Below are 27,640 nucleotides of genomic sequence, written 5' to 3'. Positions count from 1 at the left end.
TTGTCTTTTTTTTAACTTCTCAAGATGCGGATGTGCTTTATATTCATTGGTCAGTTATATACTCAGGGCGTGAACTTCCCTTGGGACACTGTATCCCTTAGGGGCTTCCCTGGACTGTTTTTGTCACTATTATTTTTTCCAATATTCTGCAATTCCAGATTTGATTTCCTGTTGGATCCAAGAGGTGTTTCACCTGCAGGGAATTTTAAAAAATTAATTTATAGCTTTATTGTCTTGAGAGTAGGTAATGCTCTCTATACCACATCATAAACATTTTCTTGGTAACCTGAAATGTGATTTTGAGAAAACAAGGTGCAGCATCTGCTCTGGGGGAAGAGTCTGATTTATATCAGACCCACCTGATCGTTCTGCTATGGAGGCCGCCCGGCACCCGCTAGTCCTTGTTCACCTGAGTGCACGACGGGAGGCTGGGACAACGGCCTCACGTGTACCTGCAGATGTGAGAACGACCCCCTACCCAGGTGGAGGTGCGTGGGGACGACTGGGGGCAGGGCAGACTTTGCCCGTGGAGCTGGGAGGATGCGCCCTTCTCTGCACGTCCCGGAGGCCTGTCTTCTGTTGAAGCTGCCCGGAGAGCCGGGAGCTTGGGAGTGGTCCCCAGACAGCCCAGCTAACTTGACTGTGACCATCTGTGAATCTTTGGACTTTTCCAGCCTCAGCTTGCAGAACAGGACGAGCTTACTTCAGCCTCCGGGGAGAAAAAGAAAGCAGTAACACACGTGAAAAGCTTCTGGGAGATGTGCTCGGTGGTGAGGGGCTTGACAGCAGTTAGCTCCACCTTCCCAGCTTCTGCCCTGGAGGAGGGGGGAGAGGAAGCCCCGGGCTGAGAGGCCCACTTGTGAGCAGTCCTGGCGCCCAGCAGGGGCAGGCGATGAGGCCAGGTGGCCAGGCTGCAGGCAGAGGGCTGCCCGCTGTGCCTTCTGTCGGGACACATCAGGCCTGGCTTCTCAGCCCCCAGCTCAGCAGTGAGCAGCCGGGGCTGGGAGGCACGTCGGGGGCTCTGCAAAGAGCATCAGGTCCTGGAGAGCTGTGGCGAGTCGGGCACCTGCGGGCTCAGCGTGAGGATCTCTGGCCTTAAAGGGAAGGACGAGGGCAGGACGTCTGGGGGGAGGACAGCAGGGGCGAACGCACCCCCTGGTCCCCGGCTTCCCCCGATGGCCTGTCCAGCAGTTGCATTTGGGAACAGGAGAGAAAAACGGCGTAACTCGGACCTGGCTTCTTTGAAACCCCTGGTGATGGGACAAGGGTGGGTGTCTCCGCTCCCTCCAGGAGAGGTTTTCCAAGCAAACTGTGGTGGGTGGGGGCGGCTAAGCTTAATCCACATAGGAAGCGCCTTGACACCAGGCAGCTTTGCTGGAGACCTGCCGAGGAGACGCCTGGATGCTCTACCCATCAGGGACCCCTCGGGGGGGGCGGAGGGCTCTGCATGGCAGGTGGCGGAGGAGGCGCTGGGTTCCTGGAGAACAGCCTTGATGAAAGCGTGGGTTTGCGGCCCAGCTTGGGAGTTTTGTCCTTGAGGGGGCCCAGGCCCTGCAGGAGGCTGGCCCGAACGTCAGGCCAGGGTCAAGGGCTGCTTCATAGCTGGAGAAGGTGCCAGCTGGGCTGGCACCGTCTCCCCAGGGCCACGAGGGGCCGGCCTGAACCCCATCCAACCTGCAGGTCCCAAGCCAGGGACAGGACTGGGGTTGCTCTCTGAGGCCCGAGCCCCACTTGGGGGCCAAGAGGGACGCAGCTTTGGAGACCAGGTTGCTGTTGAGGGGAGGGTGTCTGAGCCTCCTGGGATGGTGACTCAGGCAAGTGGGGAGCTCTCCGCTCTGCTTCCCGAGGCTGGCTGTCACCAGCCCACCCCAGGACGGGGGCAGGGGAGGGTGGGTGAGCACCTCCCCGATCCGGGACGGGGTGTAGCCCAGGTCCGGATGAGAAATGCTAACGACAGGGCGGCCCCACGGCTGGGCCTGGGGAGCGCTGGGTCAGTGGAGCCGGCAGCCCGAGGACGCCTCCCTCCGGATTCTCGCCTTCAGTCTCTTCAGGCCACTGTGCTCCGGGTCCACCAGGAGGCCGCCCTCGGCTGCCGTCCAGGCCTCTGTGTAGCGCTGCTCATCCAGGCAGTGCTGCGCCCTGCACAGGAGCGCGTGGGCAGTGGGGGCCCGGCCTGGCCGCTGCCACAGGTTGCTTTGGGCTAGGGCGGGCGCCAGCCTGAGGGCCTGGGCAAAGGCCCCCGCGGCCCCGGCCTCGTCCCCCAGGCTCAGAAGCAGGCGGCCCCGGGAGCAGAAGTCCTCCGCCCGTGCCTGGAGGTCACCGTCCCCTGAACCCTCTCGGAGCACGTGGTCCAGGTCGCCGAGTGCCCGGCCAAACTCCCGTAGCTCGGCTAGGCAGGCAGCCCGCCGGCGCAGGTGACAAGCGCTACCGCCACCCGCCAGGATGGCCAGCGAGCAGTAGCCCAGCGCCTGGCTGGGCCGCCCTGAGTTCATGAGGGTGTCAGCTTCCTGCGCTGCGGCCTGCACAGAGAGGACGGAGGGAGGCAGGTCAGGCCAACCCAGAACACTGAAGGCCCCCCACGGGCTGGCCGCTACTTGAGCCCCAGGCAGAAGCTGCCCGCTCCCTCTGGAAGGGGTGGGGGCGCAGGGCAGAGGCCACCTGCTGCAGTCCCTCCGCCCTGCAAGATCTCCCAGAGAAGGGCCCCGCTCAGAAGGCGCCCTCCCCCTTCGCACAGCCCTACTGCCCCACCTGCAGGCCCAGCTTCTCTTACCTGGGCGACCCCCTCCTTTCCCTCCCCTTCCCTCCGCTCTTCCCAGCCTCCTGCCCTGCCTGCCCTCCCGAGGCTGCCCTGGCACCGAGGACAGAAGCAAACACCGCCTCTGCTCAGCCTGCTCCTGAGGCTCCGCCTGCGCCCCGGGTCAGAAAAGCAGGGTCTGCTTTGCGCTACTGTGCTTCTCACTTTGCTAACCAACGAGCTGCTCCCGCAGGCCCTGTGGAGCCAGAGTCAAGGCCAGGGAGACACTCTCCGGGCGCCCCCTGCACTGCCAGCGCCTGCCAGCATGACCCAGGGGCTGGGGGTGCGTTTGCTCCCCTGAGACGGGCAGAGCGGTGCGTCCAGGAGGGCTCTGGTGGACTCAAGCCTCAGCCTTGCTGGATGCTGCAGGGCAAGGCCAGAGATCAGAGGGCGCTGTCCACCCTAGCACTTCTCTCCCCGCGGACAGCTGGATTGAGTCCCCTGCTGCCCCCGTCTGGATGGCGCAGCCCCGAGGGCCGATGCCTCTCCTCTGCCCCCCAGGCTCACTCTCCTTTTCTGAGTGTGACTGAAGCCCACTCTCCAAACCTGCCAAAATGCCTTACCTCTTCCCCCGAACTGCCCCGATAAATCCGCTTGCCTCATTCGTCTCCTCCTGCTCCCAAGAACCCACAGTGGCTCCCCACGGACTGAACGGGCACATTCCAGACCCTCCCTCTCCTGCTGACCCTCCCTCTTCCATGCAGCCAGGTGGTAGCAACGCCCCCGCTCCCCGCCTGTCCCCAGGAGAGCACAGGGCACCCAGCACCCGGCGGGGTGAACGCGTGGTCCCGTCTTCCCACCAGCCCGACCGCGCACACAGGCTGGCGAGAGGCCGGAGCCCGGGCTGGAGCCGGTTCGGCCCTGCTGGGCGACGAGGACCAGCAACCCGTCCTTTCCGTGCAGCGCCCTCCCCACCGGCTCTGCGTGGTCCTCCCGGAGCTGGAGAGAAAGGCGGAGCCACCCGCCGCGCCGCCGTACTATCGCCGGAAACGGGGCGCCACTACTTCCGTCTCACTTCCGGGTCGGCCCTCGTCGCCCGGCCACGGCCTAACGTCGAGCGAATTCTCGCGGCACCGAATCTGGGCTCCAGGCGGCCCTGCATAGTGCTCTCCTCCGGGCCCAGGCCGTCGTCTGAACGCACGGACACAGCCCTGCCCAGCCCCGCCTTGTGAACTCATAGACGCTCACCTAGCTCCCCGCTCCCAGCTTAGAGCCCCCCCTTCCCCCGCCTCAAGGTTCTGAGTCCCCAGCCAGGCCCCGTCCTCCGACAGACATCCCCGGGCTCCGCGGCCGCTCCTCTGTTCTAGGCCTCGTTAACGCGCTGCTTGGCCCCCTCGGCCCTACCAGGGCTGTCCCCCTGCATGACCAATTGCTCGCTTCACTCCTTCCGTCCGTAATGCTCATTTAGCCAACTCCCCTATTGACCCCCTCGTGGAAACAGTGCGGTTTTAGTTTTCCTGAAGGACCCTGAGTGATAAGAGCCCACGGAAGCATAAGGAGGTGAAATACTTGCCCCCCCCCCTCCCCGCGCAGGGGTCAGATTCACCGGCTGATGCTTTTGGCCCCTCCCTACTCCAACCTGCTGGTCCCTTCACCGCCCACCCCCTCCAAAAAAAAAAAGATTAAATTCAGCCACTGCAGGGAAAGCCACTGTGCAGTTTCCATTCCCCCAGCCCTGCCTCTCCTGCTCCTGCCTCCAGCAAGTGAAGGGAATAAGGTGGCCAGACCAGAATGGAGGACACCCTTCTCTCTGGCCCCCACCGCAAGCCCCTCCTCCTGCGCTCCACACCAGCTGCATTTTGCCCACTTGTTTCCTGAACACTCTGAGATCTTTCCTGCCTCCAGGCTTTTGCCTTGGCCTATCTGTCGCCGTGGTCTCGCCTCCAGAGCCCCCTCGCACCCCCCTGCCCTGTCTCGGGGTCTTCCTTACACTTTCACCCTCTGAAGTGAACTCGCCCTCCCCCAAAACGCCCCCCCCCCAAGTTGCCAGGGCCACGGTGCAGGCAGTGGCCCCACCCAAGGCCCGGTGGAGGGCGCGCTTTGTTCGTGTCAAATGGGCAGCGGAACGATCACCCACCCGAAGAGGCGGCAGCCGCAGCCCAACATGCCTTCGGGGTGGCCCTCAGCTCACCAGGGGCAGGAGCTGGCCCGCCACCCATGTGCTCACTGGGAGGGACACGCCTCTCCTGGCCTGACCTGGGGGTTGGGGTGGGCTTCCAACGAGGGCCCGGTGTTCCTGCCTGGCTCAGTCTGGCTCTGAGGATGGGGTCCCCTCCTTCTCCCTGACCCCGAGTCAGCCGTGGCTTATATGCCTCATGTAAAGAAGCCCTGAGGTCTCTGGGGGTGACAGGGCTTGAGCTGGCCAGATCCGGGTGCCTCCCGCTTGAACCTCCATCCCACCCCATGTCCAAGTGAGATCAGGCGCACGGGGAGGTCAGCGCTACCCAGAACCCCGGGCCTGGGGGGTCTCCCACCCGAGGTGCTGGAGAGGGGCTGGGCTGGGGCCTCCGTGGGGTGCTGTGCCCACCTGGGCGAGGCTCTGCCTCTCCGAGGCCTCCAGGAGATGCAGCAGGAAGCCGAGGTCCTGGGCGTCTGTCTCTGCCAGACGCTGCAGGTCCTGCGTGGCGGCCGGCACATCACCCTTCTTGAGCCGCAGCAGGCCACGCCGGGCCCGGGCCGCCTCTGAAGCAGGGGCCAGGTGCAGGACTTTTTGCAGGCGGGCGCCGGCCTTCTCAAAGCTGCCTGTCAGGGATTGGGGAAGGACAGTCAGGGTGGAGCTGGGGCAGGGGGGCCACTGGGAAGCCCAGTTCAGCCTTTCTTGGTGCCGGCTCTGGGAGTGGCTGGCTGATGGAGGGGCTCAGCACCAGAAGGAAGGGGCAGGGAGCAGAGGGGCACGGTGACACCATGTCGCTCACCCAGCACCACCTGATGACCCAGCCCCTCGACTCGGGGGCAGTCACTAAACTCTTTGAGCCCCAGGTGGGGTAGCAGGACTCTAAGCCCCTCACCATGGCCACTGCAAGGACCTGCTGTCTCTCCTGAGCAGAGCTGCACGGGACTAGAGCAGCCCCGGAGGCCCTGGAGGCCTTGGCGGGGGCATCTCACAGGCTGGGGAGTGGTGATCACAGGCCTGTGAAACGCAGGCTGTGGAGAGGTCTCCCTTTCAAATTAGTGCTGAAATATTTTCAAGATTTTGCAGGGAAGAGCGACACGTGTGGGCCTAAGACAATCTCACCTAGAACAGGGCACTCAATAAACATCTGCCAAATGAATGCGTGAGTTAATGAGGAGGCCTGAGCATCTGAGCCTTTTACGAAACCCCAAATCACTCCTTTGTCTCACCTCCCAGTGGGCAAAGCCACACGGAGGACCCACACGGGGACCAGGCCCTGGGATTTAGGGTGGAAGGGACCTTACAAGCCATTGAGTCCTGAGTCTCTTCCTCCCGTTTTACAGAAAAGGATCCAGGGGTGGGAGGAGCAGGGACAGGCACCCATGTTCTTCATGTCCGGGCTGACACATACCCACTGCAGCCAGCGCGTCTGCCAGGAGGATGTGCCAGCTGGGCTGCCCGGCATCGATTTCGATCAGGGCTTCCCCCGCGGCCAGGAGGCTCTGGGTGTCCTCGTTGCTCAGGCGGGCCCCTGTGTCCGGCAGCTGGATCAGGAGGGCCCGGCAGCGGGATGAGAGGCCCTGCGTGATGAGGGCCTGGACCTCTGGCTTCAGAGAGCGGATCTCAGGGACCGCCGTTCTCGGGCTGAGCTTCAGAGCCGAGAGGATGTCGTCCACAGCCTCCTGCGAGGGGAGGAGGGCAGGGTGGGCGACAGAAGTGGTCCAGCTGGGTGTCTGTCGTGTTCCTCTTGGTGCCGGGTGTTGGTGACACCAGAACGGGCAGATGGCCCAGCTCCTGCCCTCCCACCGTGGGGTGGGAGTGGGGGTCAGCCAACAAGAGGGCCCGTATGGTGAGCATTCAAGGAGGGCGCGGTGAAACTGGGGCAAGCGTATCAGAGTTCTGGACGGGGGAAACGGTCTGGAACCCCAGAAGGGCCACACTGATAAAGAACCCGCTATGGCACAGAGGTGGGCTTGGGCTGCTACCAGAAGGGCTATGGGCCAGGGGCTGAGTCTGCAGCTTGGAGTGGTGGGGGAGGAGTCTAGAGGCCCTGACTGTGCCGTGGAAGCACACAAGGCCAGGGGGGAGGCTGGGCCCCTTTAGGAGAGCCTTGACCCTGGTGAGTCCTTTGCATCTGACCTCTGACCTGGCCAACAGTCGGGAGCCATGGAGTCATCTTCAGGTCCACCCTCCTATTGGTTTTCTAGGTGTCTTTTGTTTTGTTTTTTTCCCTCCCTTTCTGCCTTCTTTTGGGTTAATTGAATAGCTTTAGTATTTTATTTTAGTTCCTCCATTGGCCTTTTAACTCTGCCTCGCTAACATTTTTTGGCAGTTGTCCTATAAGGTGACAATATGTACCTTTATTTTTTATTTTTTGGCCCTGCTGTGTGGCATGTGGGATCTTAATTCCCTGCCCAGGGATCAGACCCGTGCCTGCTGCAGTGGAAGCGTGGAGTCTTAACCCCTGGACGGCTGGGGAAGTCCCCAAAATATGTATCTTTAAAGACACCATTCCATTGTCTTCTGGCTTCCATTGTTTCTATGACAAGTCAGTCATTTTTTCATATTGCTGTATGTAATGTTTCTTTTTCCCACTGGCTGCCTCGAATATGTTCTCTTTATCTTTTGTTTTCAGAAATTTGATCAAGGTGTGCCTAGATGTGGTTCTTTTTGTGTTTATCATCTTGGGATTTGTTGAGCTTCTTGGAAAATTTTCTGCCATTATTTCTTCAAATACATATACATATATGCATATATTTTTGCCCCATTCTTTCTTCTCTGGGACTATAGTTATACATATACTGGACTGCTTGGAATCATCCCAGAGGTCACTGAAGCTCTCTTCATTAAAAAAAATCCTTTTCCGGGCTTCCCTGGTGGCGCAGTGGTTGAGAGCCCGCCTGCCGATGCAGGGGACGCGGGTTTGTGCCCCGGTCCGGGAGGATCCCACGTGCCGCGGAGCGGCTGGGCCCGTGAGCCGTGGCCGCTGAGCCTGCACGTCTGGAGCCTGTGCTCCGCAACGGGAGAGGCCACAGCAGTGAGAGGCCCGCGTACTGCAAACAACAACAACAACAACAACAAATCCTTTCCCCTGATCTGTTCTTCAGACAGGATAAACTGTATTGGTCCATATCCGCAATTTTACTAACCGTTTCTCCGGCAGTTTCCAACCAGCTGTTAAGTGCATCCGGTAAATTTAAAATTTTAGATATACTTTTCAGCTCCAGAATTTCCACTTGATTCTTCTCAATAGTTTCCATTTCTCTGCTAGGATTCCCCATCTGTTCACTCATTATGAAAAAATTTTCCTTGACGTTCTTCACATGTTTACAATCACTGTTTTAACATCCTTGTATGCTAATTCCAGCATCTGAGCCGTCTTGAGGTGGCTGTTCAGGATCAACATCTGTTTCTATCGAGTACTTAGTTTCCTTATTATTGGTCACACTTCCCGGTTCTCTGTGTGTCTAGCAGTTTTTGATTTGGGGCTGGACATTGTGGATGGTACATTGTACAGAGTCTGGACTATGTCACCCTCTCATTAAGGAGGTTGTGTTTTATTCTGGTGGGTCATTTTGGTTCTGCTAGACCCGGTTTTGTTCCTTGCGAGGGCAGGTCCATTTCAGTTTTGAACTTAGTCCTAAGATATGACCTTTACTTAGGATGTGGTCTCAGCTAAGTGTCCAAGGTATTCAGAAAGGTCTCTGCTCTGGCAGGGTCAGAATTCCAACATCTCCTGCCACGGGCGAGCTCTGCTGGGCCCCTGCATGTGCAGCCCAGACTCAGACAAGAACCACTTGGAATCCCATGAAGACTTCTCTGCACAGCCCCATGTTCTCCGTTGCCTTTCCTTGCAAATTCCAGCTACTGCAGCAGGCTGGAACCCCCGTCTCTGCCTCCTCAGCTCAGCAAGCTGACTGCCCCACCTCCTTGTGCAGTAACAGGAAAGCCTCCCCTGGCAGAAAGGTTATCGTGGGGCCCCCCAGGACTCCCCTTGTGTGGTCTGCCTTTCTCTCCACTGCCTGTTGTTCAGGGCCGGAAGACAGTTGTCATGTATTTTATCCAGATATTTTGTTTTCAGCAGCCCAATACCAGCTACCCTCTCCTAGCCAGCACTGGAAGTTTGCCTAGATACTTTTAAAGTCCAGGGATGGGGTCCTCCTGGAGCAGGTGTGTGGGGGATGAAGGTCTTGGAGAGACAGAGCCCTTAGATGGGTGGATGGAAAGACGGTCCTCTGCGATCCTTCCTAGACTATGACCGGGGCCCTACGTGACTCGGGGGCTGGCCAGTGGTAAAGCTGATCAGCTTGGCAAGTCCCATTCTGTGCTGCCTCACGGGGGTTCCAGCTGCCACATATGGAGCCCTCAATAGGGACCAGGCACCACGCTGAGTACGTGACAGCACTGAATAAACAACCCCCTCAAGGCTGAGCATTGATGGCCTTGAACAAGCACCCTCCCCCCCCTTATTTTACTGATGTTGAAACGAGGCTCAGAGATGGTACAGGACTTGATCAGAAAGTTAGGGGTGGGGGAGCAGGGCTCTGGATTCTGGAGCCCGGCCGGCGGGCTCAGAGCTCCTCTCGGTGAAGGGCCAGGGGGTGTGTGGGTGCTCGGCCTCAGCCCACCTCCAGGACGAGGAAGTTCACGGGTGTGACGACGTGGGGTTGCCCCTGCTCCCTCATCCTGACTCACAGACATCCAGGCTGACTTTCCCTGCCACATGCCCCGCTGCCCTAGACAGAGCAGCAGGGGGGATGTTTCTGGGGCACCTCTCGGGGGAGCTGCTGGCATGTCGAGATCGCCCAGGGGTGGGTTTCCAAGGGGTCCGCCTCCTGCAGCAGGGCTCTCCTGGCTGAATCCCATCTCTGTTTAATGGGCTTGTCCCTGAGAACTACAGGTGCTTTCCCAGAACAGGAAGGGGCCTGCAGAGGCTTGGGCTCCCAAGCACAAGAGTGCGCCCGGCTGGAACAGAAATCAGGCTGCCAGTGCCCTTGGGGGAAACACAGACCCCCTGACAGGCAGAAGTGCCATCTTGAAATGCTGTCATCCCAGTGGCATCTTGGATCATTTTTCCTTGTCTCCTAGGACTCCAGCCCTTAAGAAATTCAGAAACCTGGCAGGCAGGATACCTCTGGGCTGTACTTTGGCCCAGCGAAGCATCAGGGCAGACAATCGATTTCAGTTATTCACCAATGACATTGCCCTTGGCTGCAGAGTGCCCTTATCCAGGGCTGTTTGTTTGTGGCTGCACATCTTCCCCTTGGAAAGTATGTGCCCTGGGCCTGCAATGGGCCACTTCCCACCCCTGCGCCTGCACGCTGACCACCCAAATCCACAGGCCCTGTGTAGACAGCTCAGAGTGGCACCCAAGGGGACAGCGGAGGTCTCCTTACCGTAAGGTGGCAGCCCCCCTAGTAATCCTGAGGCTTTGCACATCAATCCATGCTGACTGAAGCGGTGTGTGTGTGGGGGCACGGGGACTCTGCAGATGGAAGGGAAAGACTCCCCCAGACCAGGGGTGTGATGGTGAGGCTCCCGTGAGCCCCGGTACAGGCGGGGTTTTGACGGATGACTGACGCTTAGACGGCCTGGCCCTGCTTCCTCTCTGCGGGGCGCTGAGAAGGAGGGCAGCGCCTACCCTAGGCACCCGCACGCGCCCAGCCCCAGGTGGGGAGGGCGGGCCCGTACCTTCTGCTGGTCCAGGGCCAGATGCAAGAGCGCCCGTCCGCACAGCGCCCGCGCGTTCCTCGGCTCAGCCCTTAGCACGGAGGTGAAGTCGAACATGGCCGTCTTCTTCTGGCCCAGGAACCCGTAACAGCGGGCGCGGGCGAGCAGGGACTCACTTGCCTGACTCCCTGGAGGAAGGGGGTGTGGCATCAGGACGCGAGCTCGGCGGCTGGGCACGGCCAGGTTCAGTGTGCCTGCCCTCATCCAGGAGTCACTGCACCCGTCCTGGTGCTCAAAGGGGCAGGGGGAGGGGCTGCAGCAGCTTTGGGGTCACCTGGGAGCTCACAGACTGCTGGCCACCCGCACACACCAGGGAGCAGCAGTCTGGATTGATCCGGGGGCCCTGGCTGAGGGACGCGGGGTGGCATCTGGGAGGGTTGGTGGACACTCAGAGGGGGCTTCTGAGAGGAGGGGGCACTGCGGCCGCATCTGAAGTGAGGCCAGGGGAGGGGCGGGGGTGGGGGTGGGGGGAAGGGTCCACGGGGCAGGTCACAGAACGGCTGCAGCCGTGAAGGTGCCAGGCCGAGAAGGCCCAACTCTTTGACCCTCCTGCGCCTAGGGCAGGGCGTGGTGGGTGGGCTGGGAGAGCGGGGAGACCAGGCGCACACACGGAGCCGCCCCCGCTATTCCTAAGAAGGGCTTAGGGGAGTGGGGCTCTCATCCCCCACGGATGGAGAGAGAGGGGTTGAGCTGGGAGAAGGGCCTCAGCTGAGTCTGGCCCTCCCACCCTCAGGGCCCTGGGTGCGCGCCATGGCGGCCCAGGTTTCAGAAGGGGTCCCAGCTCAGGTCCCAGCTGGTTGGGCCCTCTCCTAGGCGTTAGCGCGCTCCCTGCAGTGAGTGGCCCCGGAGCGCACCACACCCCTGAGCCAAGCACTCGCCCAGACTCCCCGGTGCCTGACCACACCCCTCCCCGCATGGCAGAGGCTCCCCTTGCCCCCGGGCACCTGGCACAGGGTGGGGGCCCCGGGGCTACGAAGGCGGCTCCTACCTGCAGCAAAGATGGCCAGAGAGAGGTAGGCGATGGCCTCCCTGGTGTGGGCCCTGCCCTCGGCGCCGCCCGGTCGCGCCTGCAGGATGGCCAGGGCCCTCGCGTGGCAGTGGCCCTGCAGCAGCTGGCGGTCCTCGTGGCGGAAGACGTCCAGGGTGGGCTGGAGGCAGGCCGTGTCTCCAGACTGGACCACCTTCTTCACCAGCTGCAGGGGCAGAGGCGTCACCACTGGTCCTCCCTGTGCCCCAGGCCAGACCAGTCCACCCCCATCCTCCGTGCAGAGGTGTGGCTCAGGGATGCAGCCCGCAAGGGCGTGGCTCGTGGGGGGCGTGGCTCGTGGGGGGCGTGGCTCGTGGGGGCGTGGCCCACGGGGGCAAGGACTGCGGGTTGCCAGAGCTGAGCACAGGGAAAACTGGGTCGGGAGGTGTGGGTCCCGCTCTGGGCTGCTCCTCTGCTGAGTGTCAGGAGGCTGGGTGGGGGGGCGGCCCCAGTGTCCCTAAGCCGTGCCTCCTCGGTGACATGGAGACCTCGCCTCGCCTCACGGGCCCATGCGCCACAGGTCTGAGAAGCTTGAGGAAAGGGGGCTTTCAAGTCGCAAAGTGACAGAGGGCCCAGGGAGTCCTTCAGAAGGTGCCGAGCAAAAGCCCTGGACTCAGTCCCTGCTCTGGGCGGAGCGAGACCCTCGGGGAGACAGAACTTCACAGAGGCCTGCCCGATGCTGCCCCCGCTGGCTGCACCTGTGTGGACACCGCTCCCAGAGCATCCTTGCCTCCCAGCCCTGTGGCCCAGCGCAGGGAGACCAGAACCCAGACCGGGCCAGGGCGGAAGAGGGAAGCTGACAGGCCCCGCAGCCCTGCCCCAAAGCCTGAATCTCCCCCTGGAACATCAAATTCTGCCACGTTCCAACAGGAAGCCCTCATAACACCCGAGGGAGGGGAGGCAACAGGGCTTGAGGGCCTGGGGCTCCTCTGCTCTCCCCCCTCCCCGGGACAGGGTCACCTCCAAGCCTAGTTTACTTGGGACTTAGCTCTGCTTACACCCAACTCATGGCCCTTTTTCTTCACAGCGCAAGAAAAGCAAATACAGAGCACCACTGCATGCTGGAGCCCAGCTGGGCCCTGGGGTACCTGCTGCAGCTAATTCTCCTGGGAACCTGAGAGAACGGGGCACAGATGAGGAGACGGAGGGTCAGAGAGGTGAGGCACCTGCTGGAGGTGGCAGACCGGGGTGGGACGAGCTCTGCCTGTTCTCAAGTCTGGGCTGCGGGGTGTTGGGCAAGGGCCGCTGGACGCCTGGTGCCCTCGACAGAGCTGTGCCCTGTGTCCGTCTGCCCTGCTGTGGCCCACCGGGGCCCCCTCACCTGACTGGCATTATAGGAGAAGCCCCTCCGGAGCTGCAGCAGGGCCAGCCGCACCAGCACAGGGGCTGCCTGAGGCCTTCGGGAGAGGGCCACCAGCAGGGCCTTGTGGGCGTCGTCCAGGCGGCCCAGGCGGTACAGGGCATCGGCCGCCAGGAGGCGCGAAGCCTCATCCTCCGTGTCCAGCTCCATCAGGAGCATGGCCAGCTGGTACACGCCACGGGCGTCCCTGTGGAGAGAGCAGCTGGGAGAGGGCTGACCCCTGCCCTCACCCCTTTCACCTGCCCAGGGAGGCAGGCTGCTGGCAAATCCTATCCCCTAAACCTGGTCCAGGCAGCGCCCTTCCCGCGGGACCTCAGAGACCAGTTCCTTGCTGGAAGGACCCTCGTGCCGTCCCCAGAGTACACGGCTGCCCTTTCCGACATGCAGCCCTCGGCCCTCACCTCCCATTCTCCCCAACCCTGTAGGGTAGGCATTTTACAGATGAGAAATTGAGGCTGTATGCTGACCCCCAGCCAACCCTGCCTTAGTTTTCTTTTCTGCAAAAACAGGATAAAAATGTCGGCCTTGCAGGGCTCAAGGGTGCTGGAGGCCGAGCTGGATATATTAACACCCAGGCTGCACGTGGAATGATCCTGGTCCTCTCTTGGGAACGAGAAGGAGCTCCCACTGGGAAAAGGGGCCAGAGCCTCAAATGTTACAGTTCCCAGAGAGAAAAGCTATAAAGGGCCCCACATCTCTGACAAGAAAGGTCCTCCTCACCATCAAATCAAAGCAATGCACGTTAAGGAACTAGGGGACTGAGGAAGCCTGCGTGCGTGCGTGCGTGCCTGTGCGTGCGTGCGTGCGTGCCTGTGCGTGTGTGCGTGCCTGTGCGTGCGTGTAGGGGCGAGGGGGCTGACGTCAAACATGCCCCCCCCCAGGGGGCCCTCAGCTCAGTGCTTTTAGCTTTGCTAAAACACCTTCCTGCCACCTCCCAGCTACCAGAGAAATGCAAGTCCAAACAGCTGCAGGTTCACCCACTGGGCTGGCAAAGAATTTTGCAAAAGGAGCGTGAGGGCTGGAGCGTGTGGACTGACGGGCAGGTGGGCAGCTCCAGAGTCAAGGGCCTCACGGGGGCTGTGTTCTCTGACCCGGGAGCTCCACCTCTGTCTCCATCTGTAGCGCAGAACATTGCATAGGCTGGAGATTACCCGGGATGCGTTATAACTAAGAGCAGACATACTGGAATGCCCGAAGGATTGATGGCACATTTACAGGATGAGCTATGGGGCTGCCCAAGAAACGTATCTAGTGACCAAAGAAGTGTTCATGGTCTAGGGAGTAAAAAAGGTGGGATGTATTTGCACATAGAGCACAAATTCAGTTTTGTGGACTCTCTATGCACAAGGAGAAACAACAAGGAAATGTAACAGTGGGATGACAGGTAAGTTCTATTTTTTCATTCCCATTTTTGCATTTCTAATTTTCTTTGACACCTAAATCCATCATGCATCCTGCCCTTTGGGACCGAGGGTCCTAAGATCCGGGCCCTGGAGCTAAAGCTGCCACCAAAGCTTTAAGGAAATCACCTAGCAGCTCCCTGCCTCAGTTTACTGTAAAGTAGTAGGAAACACACCGCGACTAACTTGGAGGAGACCAGAGTGAAGCAAGCAGCCCCCGGCGTGCACGGGTCTAGTTTTTACCCTTCCTGCGCAGCGCGGCTGTCGGTCTCCGCAGCCTTGCTCCTGCGGCCCGGCCCGCTCTCGGATCCCGGCTCCGGCCTCCGCTGCAGCATCCTGCGGCCCTCCTCCCGCAGCACGGTCATCAGCAGCCCCCGCTGGTTCCAGGGCACGTAGGCCTTTGTGACGAGCAGAGCTTCCTCGGGCCGCAGGCGGCAGGCGGTGACATAGTCCAGCGCGCCCAGGAACGCACTGCCCGCCAGCACCCGCAGCAGCCCGCGGCCGCACAGGGCTCGCACGCAGCTGCCGGGGTGCGGCGGCCCCAGCTCCACCACCGCCTGGAAGTCCTCCTGGGCGCTCCCCGCGTCGCCGGCGTGCAGCGCGCAGAAGCCGCGCAGCGCCAGCAGGGGCGCGCGGTCCCCGGCCCGGTCCCGTGCGCGGTCCCCGGTGCGCCAGGGCCGCAGCAAGCGCTCGCACAGAGCCCGAGCGCCCACCGCGTCCCCCCGCAGCAGCAGGCACTCGGCCAGCCGGGTGCCCAGTGCCGGGAGCGCCCCGGGCGGTGCCAGGCGCCACAGGACCCGGAGCGCGCGGGTCACCGGGGCCAGCAGCTCGCGGCCCGAGTCCTCGCGGAGCTCCGGGCGGCTCCGCACGGTCTCCTGGAAGCGCGCGAAGCCTACGTCCGCGGCCTCCTGCACCTGCGCCCGCAGACGCTCCCGGTCCCCGGCAGAGAGCACGGCCTCGAACTGCGTCCGCGCTGCTGAGGGCCTCTCGCAGAAGGCCTCGTGCAGGTCCCGGAGGAGGTCCTGGGCCCCGCTGTCCAGGAGGAAGGCCGCGGCAGCGCGGGTGACCAGCAGGGTGGCCCGACGCTCACCTGGGGAGAGAACAGAGGTGTTGGTCCTGCCTTTTGGGCCGCGTCCTCCAGGGGAGCCCCCGGCAGACCCCAGCCCTCCAGTGCTGGGACCTTCTGAAGCGTCTCACGGCGATTCCCTTGAGTCTCCCAGAAGCCCAGGGTATATGGCACCGGAAGGGTGAGTGCTGGCAGGAGGCCCTGAGCCCATCGGGGACAGAGCAGGCTCAGGAGGGGGCAGCCAGGGTGGCCTCCCCAGCGCTGCTCGCCACGTGGGTTCACAGCCGGCCCAGCCGCCCTGGACGTTTCGTCACAACACCCCTGGCACTTTCAGGGATGGATTTTAGGGCCGGGTTCTGCCTTCGGAGAGCAACCCCAGGTCGGAGCTGAGGTTCTGTGACGTTTTAGGGGCCAGGTGTCACGGCAGCATCTTTGTCTCATGCCTTCTTTGGCTACAGTGGGACCCAGGGCTTCCCTCTTTGCAATGAGGTCACCCCATCAGGTTCCGGAAAAAGAGGGATCACGCCCCCAATGCCGCTTCAAGAGCGGGGTACGTGGGGATTCACAGCATCTTGCAGGGCCTCAGTTTCCTTTTCTGCTTTATAGTGGGAAGGAGGATAGTCTCCATTCACGGGCCTGCGAGGAGTGAGCGGATTAATGTGTGTCCAGGCCTGGAACCAGGGCTGGTGGGTGGCGTCACTCAGTGAGCTTTCCCGCCAGCAGCGGCCTCGCCTCCACCGTCCCCGTGCTCTGTATCCGAGCAGCGGAAACGTGTGAATGGGGGCTTTCCGGCTGGTAAAGAAAGTCAAGCCGCCCCATCCCTGCCAGGCAGGTGCACATGCCGTTGCAAGAATCACAGACAACTCAGTGCTGGTAGGAGCTCAAGGTCAGGGGTGCCCACCCGCATGGTATTATAGGTCAGGGGTGCCCACCCGCATGGTATTATAGGTCAGGGGTGCCCACCCGCATGGTATTATAGGTCTCGGGGCAGTGCTGCCGGGGAGGGGAGTCCTCCGGGCCCGGCACGTCACAACGCTGGGCCCTGGACCTCCACTTCAGTGCCTTTTGCACGGACTCCTTCAGAACCTTTCCTTATAACCTGACTCAACAGCCGCAACAGTAATAAGCCTTCACACGGAAACAGGAGGGGGCAAATAACCTTCACGTCTGCACGGAAGCAAAGTTGCTGCTGCCCCGCCCTGTTGCCATTGTGCGAAAGTGTCACGACACAGCACGTAGCCACGTAAAAGAAGCATCTTGCACCCTGAGATCAACCAACCAACCGACAACAAGGTCACCCAGTCTACTCCTGGTGGCCAAATTTAAAGAAACTTTGAGACTTCCGTGTCATTTACTAAGTCCTGAAGAGAACACCTGTGTCCCTGACTTTTGCAATAGCTCATGGATCCTAGGGAGAGCCCAAGCGGCCTGGGGGGCCGGTGATTATTTACCCATATGGAAGTGTGTTCTCTGCTCTGTTTCTTTTTTTTCTTTTTGTTTTTTTTTGTGGTACGTGGGCCTCTCACCGTTGTGGCCCCTCCCGTTGTGGAGCACAGGCTCCGGATGCGCGGGCTCAGTGGCCACGGCTCACGGGCCCAGCCACTCTGCGGCACGTGGGATCCTCCCGGACCGGGACACGAACCCGCGTCCCCTGCATCGGCAGGCGGACTCTCAACCGCTGCGCCACCAGGGAAGCCCTCTGCTCTGTTTCTGAGACGCCAGTTGCTTTTTCATTTCAGTTGTGTTTTTCAATTCTGGAATCTCCATTTGGTTCTTTTTTTCCCCATAGTTCCCACTATCTACTGAGAGTCCACAACTGTTCATTCACTATGACCATATTTTCCTTTAGTCCTTGAATATATTTATAACAGTTCCTTTAAAGTCCTTCGTCTGCTAATTTCAGCCCTGGGATCATCTTGAGGTCGGTTTCTGTTGACTTCTTTTTCTCCTGACTGTGGCTCACCTTTTATTTTCCTGTCTCTTTGCATGCCTGGTAATTGTTTAAATTGTACACTAGACATCTGGTTGATTCTTTGTAGAGACTCTGGGTTCAGTTGTGTTCCCCTGAAGAGAACTGAATTTTGTTTTAGCCGGCAGTTAAATTGGCTAGGATCAAACTCCAAATTCTCTGTCTTCTTTATCGGACAGCAGCTGAAACCTCCATTTAGTTCTTGCAGCTTCCAGTTGTTGCTTTTTTAGGCTACCCAGTCTCTCCCATGTGTGTATAGTTCAGTGGTCAGCTGAGGATTTAAGTGCCTTTAATACACAGATTTGGGGTCTTACCTCCCTTCCCCCTTGAATGTGGCTCTCTCTTTTTCAGGATTTCCCTTCTAACTTTACAGTCACTTTTCTCATCCCCAATTTCTGTCATATGATATCTCAAGCCAGTAAAATGGCAACTTTCTGTCCTACATTTACAAAACATGGCTTGAGGAGGCAAAAAGCTGCAAGCTTTTGTTGTATAGAGTCTTCATCTTTTAGGGGTCTGTCTCCAGTTTCTCCCCGCATTTGGTCACTGTTCGGTTGCCAGATATTTGCATTTTATATTATGCCCCAATTTTATAATTATATGTGGGAAACACAATTTAGTCCAGCGACTTCACCATTATTGAAAGCCAGAATCTTTTATTGTTAGAATTAAAAATTTTGAAAATCTGGCGGTGGGGGAATATAAAATGCTATAATGCTACCCCACTGTTGTTTCAATTTTCATTTTCCTGATTGCTGGTAAAAGGCTCATTTATTTAAAAAACCTTGCTTGCCAATCTGGCGGGTAGAAAGTGGTGTCTCATTGTTTTAATTTGCATTTGTATCATTACTCTGATGTTGAATATTTTCTGCACGTTTATTAGCCATCTGCGTTGTCTCTTTTGGGAAGCGCGTTTGCCAGTTCTTGTACTGGATTTTCCCTTATTGACGCGCAGGAATTCTTCAAATATTCTGCGTACTCATCTTCTGCCCACTGAATATTTTGCAAATATCTTCTTCTGTTGTGGAGTCTCCTCTCACTTTCTATAGTTATGGGCAAAACAGAAGTTTAAAATTTTCAATTTAATCAAATGTATCAAATTTTGCTTTACTGTTTCCACTTTTTTTGTATCTTAAGAAGCCCAGCTGTACACAGAAGTCTTAAGATGTTCTCTCATATTTTCTCTTAGAAACTGTAAAACTTAGCTAGTCACATGATTCACCTGGAATTTACTTTTTTTGGCATGGTTTGAGGTAGAGAATCAGCACCATGCATTGGATAATGGTCCTCTCTTCCCCATAGATTTGCAATGCACACTGTCACATATTAAGTTCCAGACAACTATAGGTCTATTTCTAACCTCTCTATTGGTTTTATTAGTCTATCTATCTGTCCCTTAAGTCAGTATCCTTCTGTATTGATTAACATAGCTTTGTATTAACTGGTAGGGAAGATCCTTATACCACCACTTTCTTCTCCATCTTCTCCCCTCTCCCTCTCCCTCGCCGTTTTATAGTGTTCTCCATTAAGTCATATGACTCATTGAAAGAAATTATTTTCTTTTGCTACAGTAAATGGTGTATTTTAAAACCATAAGGTTTGCTAACACATACATATGGAAACTTAAAAAAAAAAAAAGGTTCTGAAGAACCTAGGGGCAGGACAGGAATAAAGACGCAGAAGTAGAGCATGGACTTGAGGACGCGGGGAGGGGGAAGGGTAAACTGGGACGAAGTGAGAGAGTGGCGTGGACATATATACACTACCAAACGTAAAACAGATAGCTAGTGGGAAGCAGCCGCATAGCACAGGGAGATCAGCTCGGTGCTCTGTGACCACCTAGAGGGGTGGGATAGGGAGGGTGGGAGGGAGACGCAAGAGGGAGTGGGTATGGGGATATATGTATATGTATAACTGATTCACTTTGTTATAAAGCAGAAACTAACACACCATTGTAAAGCAATTATACTCCAATAAAGATGTTAAAAAAATAAATAAATCTAAAGAAACAAACAAAAACAAACAAAAAAACCCATAAAGTTTCTATTTGTTGCTGGTGCCTATAAACATAAATACTTTTTGTATCTCCTGTTAAATTCTATTCCTATATCTAATACATTTTTGTTGTTTCTGTTGGGGTTTCTACATAGCTAATTACATAGTCTGAAACAATGGTTGCTTTATCGCTTCCTTTCTAGTCTTACATTTTTTTCCCTCGTTGCCTCGGCTAGCATCTCCAGAGCAATTATGGATAAACGCGGGAGTCGGCAGCCTCCGTGTTCTTGATTCTAAAAGATCACATTAAGTGTGATATTTTGGTAGGTTTTGATAGATTTTATCTTTTGCAATTAAGTAAGCTTTCTTCTGTTCCTGGTTGTTTACATTTTGGAGATGTTAAATATTATAAAATACTTTTCCCTAATTTATTGCGATGATAATATATTCTTCTTTCTTCCATTAATGAATGTAGTAAATTGTGTTATTACAGAAACATAAAACTATAAGTCTTGTATTATTTAACTCAGTTTTGGCTAAAGGATGCATCAAAAACCAAGGCTTTGACTCAGTATGCAGTTGTATCAGCTACTATTGCTGTGTGACAAGCTACCACAAAACGTAGTGACTTAAAACAACAACCATTTCTATTTGTCTGCGGTGCTTCTTCAATCTGGGCTGAGATGGCACTTCTTCTGTTGGTCTTACCGGGGGTCACTCCTGTGGCTGCGGCCACCTGGTGGCTCGACTGGGCAGGAGGGTGTAAGGTGGCCTCACTCACATGTCTGGGGCCCTGGTGTTGGCCGTGGGCTGAGCCTCCCTATCTGTGTGTGCCCTCGTGGTTCACTAGTTAGCATCTTTGCAGAGCGCTGGGAATGTTGCAAGAGGATGGAGGTGGGGCTTGGCCTCCAGAACCACACAGCATCACTTGCACTATTTTCTGCTGATCCCAGCAAATCTCAAGGCCAAGTGAACTCTGTTTCCATGCTGGGTGGAGCTACAACCATGGCTCTGTCTCTCACCTACCCCAGTAGCTCTTAATGAGGAACCTTGAACGAACTGGAGATGTGCCCTGGGGACTTTCAGAGGATAAGCAGTCAAGGAACTGAGGCCCCTGGGGGACGTGGGTTAAAGCTACTCTTGTTCTGCATCTCGTCCTTATACACCACCGAGTGTCCTTGTATGGCCACGTACTAAGAAGGGCTGAGCATATTCCCAAATATGGGAGGTTTTATTCGATGTTTCCAAGGACTTTGGATAAGTAACCTGGAGATTAGAATGCATTTGTAATAGGAATCTACATTTGTAAAACGTTTGTTACAGGAGAATTTATTTGTTCACATGGTAAGCCATGCTCGTGTGGGTGGGGATGATAAGGTGACTCCCAGTGACATAAGTGACTTTGTCCTAATGAATGCAGCGATCCATAGTGAAGGCTACCCTGTCCGCTTCAGGGCCCAGGTGGAACAGACAAGCCTCCTGCAGTCTCTGGGGGTGGGAGTGGGGAGCCGAGTTTTTCTAGAACACTGTTCCTCAAGGCTGCAGCCCTTTGGGGATTCTGGATTTCTGCAGGGGCTTATCTGGCCATTAAAGTGGAAGACCCCCTCCACCCAGGGGTTGCTGAACGCCCCCAGCGCACAGGCCGCTGCATGTTTGTGCTTTGGGCACCAAGGGTCTCTTTCCTACTTGGGATTCTCTGTGACTCGAGCGTTTCTAGGTAATTTATAGCAGGAGGGTTTCAGCGTATCTGGTCTGGCATATTTCCAGAAAGAAATTGGCCCGCTCAGTTTTCAGTTCTGTCTGGCCTCCCTCTCACCCTGGGGTCACCAACAGCCTCGCCCTCCACGTGGACTCTGCAGAGGCAGCTCTGAGCTGGGTGCAGCTCTGAGCTGGGTGCAGCTCTTTATCTGGCAAGCACCCTCTGTCACTGCCCTGCAGGCTCCTGGTTTCCGCCTGCTTCCTGTCCTCCTGTCCCCTTTGCTGGGTCCTCTTTTGGTGGAGAGCAGTGCGGTGGGCAGTTAGGAGCGCCCGGGGGTCAAATTCCAGCTTCTGTGAACACCTGTGTGCCCCTGGTGGCCCCACGGGCACGTGGGGCGAGCCTGCACCCTCATCCGAGGGTTGCTGTGTAGATGCGATGAAAGTGCGTACCAAGCCCGCACAACGGGTCCGCCCACGGAGTGAATGGCAGGGCCCCTGGCCCCCCACCTCCAGGTGTCCGGCTCCCCCACTCTCTCCCATGCTCCCTCCTGATCTAGACCTTGACTTTAAACCCCTTCCTTGTGTGGATGATCCGCAAACACCTTCTTCAGACCAAGCCCCCACTCATCTCGGGAGCTGGCTCATGTGTCCAGCTGCCTAATGACACATCCACTTGATGGGCTCAAGGGACACTTTTGGGGAGCGCTTAGCGGGTGACAACATTTTCAGGGCTTGATACACAATTTCACTGAATCTGCACAGCAACCCTCAGAAGTGGGTGTGGCCACCACCTCCACCTGCGCACAGGGAGCAGGGAGTGTGGCTGCAGGCTGGCGGGTGGCTCCGGCGGGCTCCCAATCACACGCCCCACTGCCCCCGCCCCCGCCGTGAAGCAGGACCCAGAGAAGGGGCCTGGCAGGAGCAGCATCTCAGACTGGGGGTGTCTCTAGCCCCTGATGCCCCCTTTCCCGTCCGCTCCTCCCCGGCCTCTGCAATCCAGTTGCTGAAGGCGAACTCTTGAAATCATTGCTGATCCTCCTCTAGGCCCCCGTCCTCTCCCCATCATTACATCTGGCCACAGTCTTGTCGTTTCTGTCTCAGTGATAACTCAGACCTGGACCGCGTCCCAGCCTCCAGCAGGTTCTGTTCTCAGTCTGGCCCCTGTGGCACATCCTGCGCGCAGCAGCCAGAGGAAACTTTAAAAATGCAAATCAGAGCACCTCACTCCACCGTTTAAAACCCTCCCATGGCTTCTTGCTGCCCTGAGGATAAAATCCAGTCTTTCAAGGCCAGGAGGGCTTAGCCACCGCTACTGTCTTTAGCATCTCCCGGCTCCCTCTCCCCCATCGCCGACCCCCCGCCAGCCATTCTGGCTCCATTCAGCGGCAAGGAACCCCACGTACTTTCTCACATTCTGTTTCTGCTGCCTGGAATCCTTCAGTCTCAGCTCAAACGACACCTCCTCCAAGAAGCCTTCCCTGACCATCAGGCTAGAGCAGCACCTCTCATAGTCCATTTTTCAAAGCACAGATTTCGTTTTGCTGCTTTTCTTGGTGCCACATAAGGTCAGGCGTCTTTCTGTTTCGTTACTGTGGTGTCCCCAGCCCCAGCACAACTCCCACCCCCGCCGTAAGCAGGACTTAACCACGCAGTGAAGCGATGGTGAGAGCAACCTTTGCCCCGACCCTTAGGGGGTGTGGAGGGCACGCCTACCTTGGGGTCTGCTGCCCGCTGAGGCGGCTTCCAGGGCCCGGCTGCAGGCCGCCTGGCAGTCCTCATACCTGCCACCTTGGAGCAGGGCTTCGGGTGACGGGGTGTTGCTCCAGGTGCCCACAGGGTCCAGGGCTGCCAGGAGTCTCCGGCAGTCGGTCTCCTGCTGGCTGGCACCGTCCCCAGCCTCCTGGCATCCCAAGATGTAGTCCTGGAGGGTGCTGACCAGAGTGGGGAGGTAGGGCTGCTGGTGGGTGTGAACGAAGGCCACCATCCGGTCGGCGCTGGCTGCAAAGGCTTGGAGGTAGTCGGCCACCCCGGCGTCCACCCGTGTCCTGGACAGGACCCAGGCCAGGGCACGGGTCAGCCGCAGCTCCAGACTCTGCTGGGAGTGGGCGTCCAGCAGGGCCCCGCAGCGCTCCACCACCTCCCCGTGGTGCCCGTGGGCCAGCAGGCCCGCCAGGGAGTGCAGGGCTGCGGCTGGGTGGTCGGGGCACAGGGTGGCCAGGAAGGCGCAGGCCAGGGTCCCCGTCAGAGAGACCACCGCCATGCCGTCCCAGTGGATGGCCGGGATCCGGCTGTCACCTCGGCACCAGGCCTCCAGCGTGGCCAGCACGGGGGACCCCTGGGCCCCGGCCAGGGCGGCTCGGACGCTCCGCACGGCCGAGGGGGCGTGGCAGCTGAAGGCAGCCAGGTAGAAGGCGGTGGCCAGCGGCGCCTCCCCCAGGGCCAGGTGCCGGCCCCCCTGCCAGCAGAGGCAGGCTGCGAGCTCCTGGGCTGACATCACGCCCACGCCGCAGATGGGCCCACGTGCGGTCCTCACAGCACCTGGAGGGGGGAGCGTGGTCAGTGCGTGGGTGGCCGGCAGCCCACCTGCCCTACGGCCCCCCAGCCCTGCTCCAGAGAGGCCTCCTGCCCCTCCCCATGGAGACCCCAGGGTCGGCACAGAGCCCCCGAGGGAAGGCAGGGTGAATTCAACTATTAAGGGGCATTGGGGGTGCCTGCCTTGCAGGCGTCTCCATGGCGCTGGGGCACGCCTCCCAAGCCAGACCCCCAGCCGGCTCTTTGCCTTGAGGCCTCAGCTTCCTCTTCTGCAGAATGGGCCTGCTCAGCAATGGGCCCTCTGTGGACATCTGACCCCGGGGGATCTGTGCGGGGAGGTGTTGGGTGGCCCTCACTCCACCCGATGCCCCTCCCTGCACACAGCCCCTCAGGAAGGCGGACCCCCTTCCATCAGTCCGGCTCCCACAGGCCTTCTCAACGCCTTCTCGGAGCTCTAAGTTTCTATCGTTCACCCAACCTCAGGACCACAGCCGTGCCCACCTCCCGCACGGGGGCAATGCCGGGGGGCGGCGGGTGCTGGGGTGGTGAGGGGCGCCTGGCCGGCTCTTGGGTGGCAGTGGAGAGCCACGATGGCCCAGGCCGGAGGGTCAGGTCTTGAGGTCACAGCTCCGGGACCAGCCCTGTCTCGTGCCTGCCCGTCCCCAAACCTTCTGACCCGAAGAACGAATTGCCCGTGGCCCTTTCTCTCCTGGATCCCAAAGTGCCTGCAAACAAGCCCCCCACCCGGCGTATGCTCTCCGACACACACTGACACACACACGCGCACACGCTCACACACAGGTGCGCACACAGGCGCCCCCCAATGTGCAAACGCGCTCACACTCGCCTGTGCTCCGAGGCCGTGCGGGGCGCGCGGGGGAGGGAAAGGCTCGAGCCACCACACCTGCCGGCGGCCGGGCGGAGGGGCTGTGGACGCGGCTCTGCCCGAGGGTCCGCGCGGCAGGGCTCCCAGAGGCGCCCACCGCCGCTGCGCCCGCGTCCGGAGGGCGGGTCCGTTTCCCGGGACACCGGCAACACCCCGGCGGCTCGGCGTCTCAGCGGCGCCCCCAGCGGCCAGGCGCGCCCCCGCCTCGGACCCCGCCCCGTCCCCCAGGCCCCCTGCGCCCCGCCGACCCTGCCCCCTACCCGTCTGCCCCACCAGAGCATAGGGAGGGGCGGGGAGAGACGCCACCCCAGGACCAGGCTCTGGGCAGCCTGAGCCCCTAGTCTGGGGAGGAGGGTAGGGGCTCTGGGGCCCCTGGGCGCCGGGCAGCAGCTGCCCGCAGTCTGGGGCTAGCCGCACACGCATCTATCACCCTCGCAGGCGAGGAAGGAGCTCCGGGGAGGTGCAGGAGCCCTGGGCCCCTGCCATCCCCAGAACTGTCTGGCTGGTTCAGGGCCCCTTTCTAGGGGCTGGTGCCCCTCCTGCAGGCTGCTTCCTAGGAAGCCGGTCCCCAGGTCGCCCCGTCCCCCTGGGTTCCTGTAGGTCTTCCTACTGGCCCTGGGTCTCCCTCCACACAGGCTACTCCCAGCTGGGCAGACGGACCAGAGCCCTGTGTGCACACCCAGCCACCCCCACTCCCAATGGCCTGGGCACCGCTCCTGGGCAGAGGGCCTGTCCCTTCTTGAGATGAGGCCCAGCAGGTGGCCCTAAGGGGCTGTGACATGCACCTGCTGGCCCAGGGTCACCGGGACTGCAGTGTAGCAGGGCCGGCAGCACGCGGAGGGGGTGATACTTTAGGACCCCCCCCTCCCAGCAGCAAGGAGGGTAAGTGTGAAGAGGGGGGCACGGCTGCTGGGGCCCTGGGGTCCCAGACGCCGAGCCCGGCCCTGGCAGGGGCCCCTGGGCAGGTCGCCGAGTTGCACGTCCCTGGAGACGTGGTCCTGTTTGGGGCTAGGGCCCCTCCCAATTCAAGATGCCAAGGTTCCCAGATGCCGGGGAACCCCGCTCCTCTGTGGGGCTCAGGGAACCAGGTGGAGTGCCCGCTAGGGCACTGGATGCTGTGGGGCGGGGCGGGCAGGGGCAGGGGAGGGGTGCTGCCTCTGATGTCCTCCCCGGGGTCCTGGCCGCTGGGGTGTGGCCCACCAGCCCTTTAGGGAGGGCTCCACGGGCACAGTCAGAGTCTGGGCTCAATGTCTGCAAGGGTCAGGCAGGTGTGGTCGGCAGGGCCTGGCCCCCGGGTCCAGCTCCTGGCCCGTTATTTAGCTCCTTGACATTCACAAAGGCACAATACCCGAGCTGAGCGGTGAGAGATCTCCCACGGTTTGGATTACTTTCATTTTATTACCCTAATTAGGCAAGAGCGGTAATGGAGCTGGGCTGTCACAGGGCTGTGGGAAGGGCCTGGGCGTGGAGGCGGCGGTCCTGCCTGACGTGCTGACGGCGCTATCACAGTAGCTTGACTGCTCCCCCGAGCCTCTGCCCTGGCACATGGTGCCCGTGGATCCTCGGGCACTGGCCGGATGAGCGCAGTGGCCTCGGTGGGCCAGAAGCTGTGATCGCGGCCCCTACCCGGAAGCAGCACACCTGGATACAGGTAACCCCAGGGCAGCTTTAGGATGCTGGACCAGGCGCAGGTAGCCTGTGTGCAGATGTGTGTTGCTTCAGGCCGTGGTGCGACAACCGAATCCAAAGGGCGGCCGCTTTCCCTCCGTTACGGTGGGCTGCCCGCCATTTCTGACCGGGTCCAGATGCAGGTGACTCGGTGCACTTGCCCTTCCCACTGCGGTGCCCCTCGAAAGCTTGACAGGCCACATCTCTGTGGGGAGTTTGTGACTCATCCACAGTCTTAGGGGCACATGGGGTGTCACCGTGATGGAAGCGTTAAGGCTGCAACTGAACATGCTTGGATGGATGCCCCGCGGAGCCAGGAACGGAGCAAGAAGCAGCCCTGAGCTGACGGCCTCCGAGCGCCGCTACCGCCCCCCACGAGGCCGCCCCAGTGTGTGCGGTCAGACCCGGGGGGGTTTAGGGGCGCCGCCCAGTCCCCGGCAGGGGCTCCCTACGCTCCCGGAGATGGCCATGAAATGGCCGCCCCAAGGGACGTGGGTGCCCGCGTCAGTCCCAGTAGGAGCACACGGCCCCTTTTGCAGAGACCGTCCTAGTCACACCCCTGACTGGGATAAAGGCCCGCCAGCTGGAGAGAGCGCCGAGCCCCCGCTTCCAGAACCGTCTTCAGTGTGAGCAGGAGAACGGCAAAGGAGTCGGAAATAGAAGCAGTTCATGAAAGTGGACGGTTGGTGGCGGCCTTGAGGCTGACCTTGCACTGTGTGGCTCTTACCTCCTTCGAGGTGGGGTGTGCCGGGCGCTCCTGGGCCCTTTTTTTGGAAAGACACGGAGCAGCGGGGTCGCTCGCCCGGGGACCAGCTCCCCGGCCCTGTGGGGAGCTCATTCTGAATCTTCACGAGCCCCTCGCCCGGGGGTCCTCTGAGAGGGACGGGAGGGCATCAGTTTACCCATCACCTCCACAAAAGCAGGTGTGTTTACTCACCCTGGCCCGTTCCCTGCCTTTGCACCTGCCTCCCCAAGGCCAGGCCTGATCCCAGTGCTGGGCCCAGGAAGCGGGAAGTGGGCGCTAGGTCTGGTCCCACTCCTGCTGTGGCCCTGCCCGCAGACTCCGCCGTGGCCCCGGGAGGACCAGTGGCTCGGAGGCTGCTGCTCCTTGGCCGGGGGCGGAGAGGCTGGGCGTCCTGAAGCCGGTGAGCTGCCTCCATGGCCGAGGCTCCAAGCAGGGGCCTTGGCCCGACCCTGGAGGCGAGCTGGTCTTGTCCACCCCGCACACGAGGGAGGGGAGGGTCCATGTAGCCCCTCCTGTCTCCCTGGGAGCTCTCCTGGGACCCCCCCCAGCCTACTGGCCTCCAACATGCCTGCCCCCTCCTCCCCAGGCACCAGCCAGGAAGTCAGGCTCCCTGCTTCTCCCTTTGGAAAGGGGAGCTCTTAGCAACAGCCTGTGACT

General features: G+C 59.5%; 1 protein-coding gene across 1 annotated transcript; it reads right to left on the bottom strand.

Moving 5' to 3' along the window:
- Positions 1 to 203: 203 nt before the first annotated feature.
- TTC34 (tetratricopeptide repeat domain 34) lies at positions 204 to 27,398 on the bottom strand. Its single transcript, XM_059039882.2, has 10 exons — positions 27,205 to 27,398; positions 26,966 to 27,111; positions 22,866 to 23,690; positions 14,668 to 15,514; positions 12,986 to 13,211; positions 11,626 to 11,830; positions 10,599 to 10,765; positions 6,319 to 6,589; positions 5,322 to 5,536; positions 204 to 2,519 (listed from the first exon to the last, which is right to left on the bottom strand). Exons 1-10 carry the CDS (start codon positions 27,396 to 27,398, stop codon positions 1,992 to 1,994), a joined length of 3,624 nt encoding a protein of 1,207 aa, XP_058895865.1. The 3' UTR covers positions 204 to 1,991.
- Positions 27,399 to 27,640: the final 242 nt, after the last annotated feature.

Source organism: Kogia breviceps, chromosome 1 (assembly GCF_026419965.1).
Source record: "Kogia breviceps isolate mKogBre1 chromosome 1, mKogBre1 haplotype 1, whole genome shotgun sequence".
Taxonomy (NCBI): domain Eukaryota; kingdom Metazoa; phylum Chordata; class Mammalia; order Artiodactyla; family Physeteridae; genus Kogia; species Kogia breviceps.
This window is presented reverse-complemented; position numbering and strand designations above follow the sequence as displayed.

What these genes read in the sequence shown, in the direction of transcription:
- TTC34 (XM_059039882.2), bottom strand. Translation starts at nt 27,398, where the DNA reads ATGGAGGCAGCTCACCGGCTTCAGGACGCCCAGCCTCTCCGCCCCCGG. An exon ending in TCAGGCCTGGCCTTGGGGAG is followed by an intron (nt 27,112 to 27,204) that starts GCAGGTGCAAAG and finishes CGTCCCTCTCAG; the next exon opens with AGGACCCCCGGGCGAGGGGC. An exon ending in AGCCGCGCTGCGCAGGAAGG is followed by an intron (nt 13,212 to 14,667) that starts GTAAAAACTAGA and finishes CTCTCTCCACAG; the next exon opens with GGACGCCCGTGGCGTGTACC.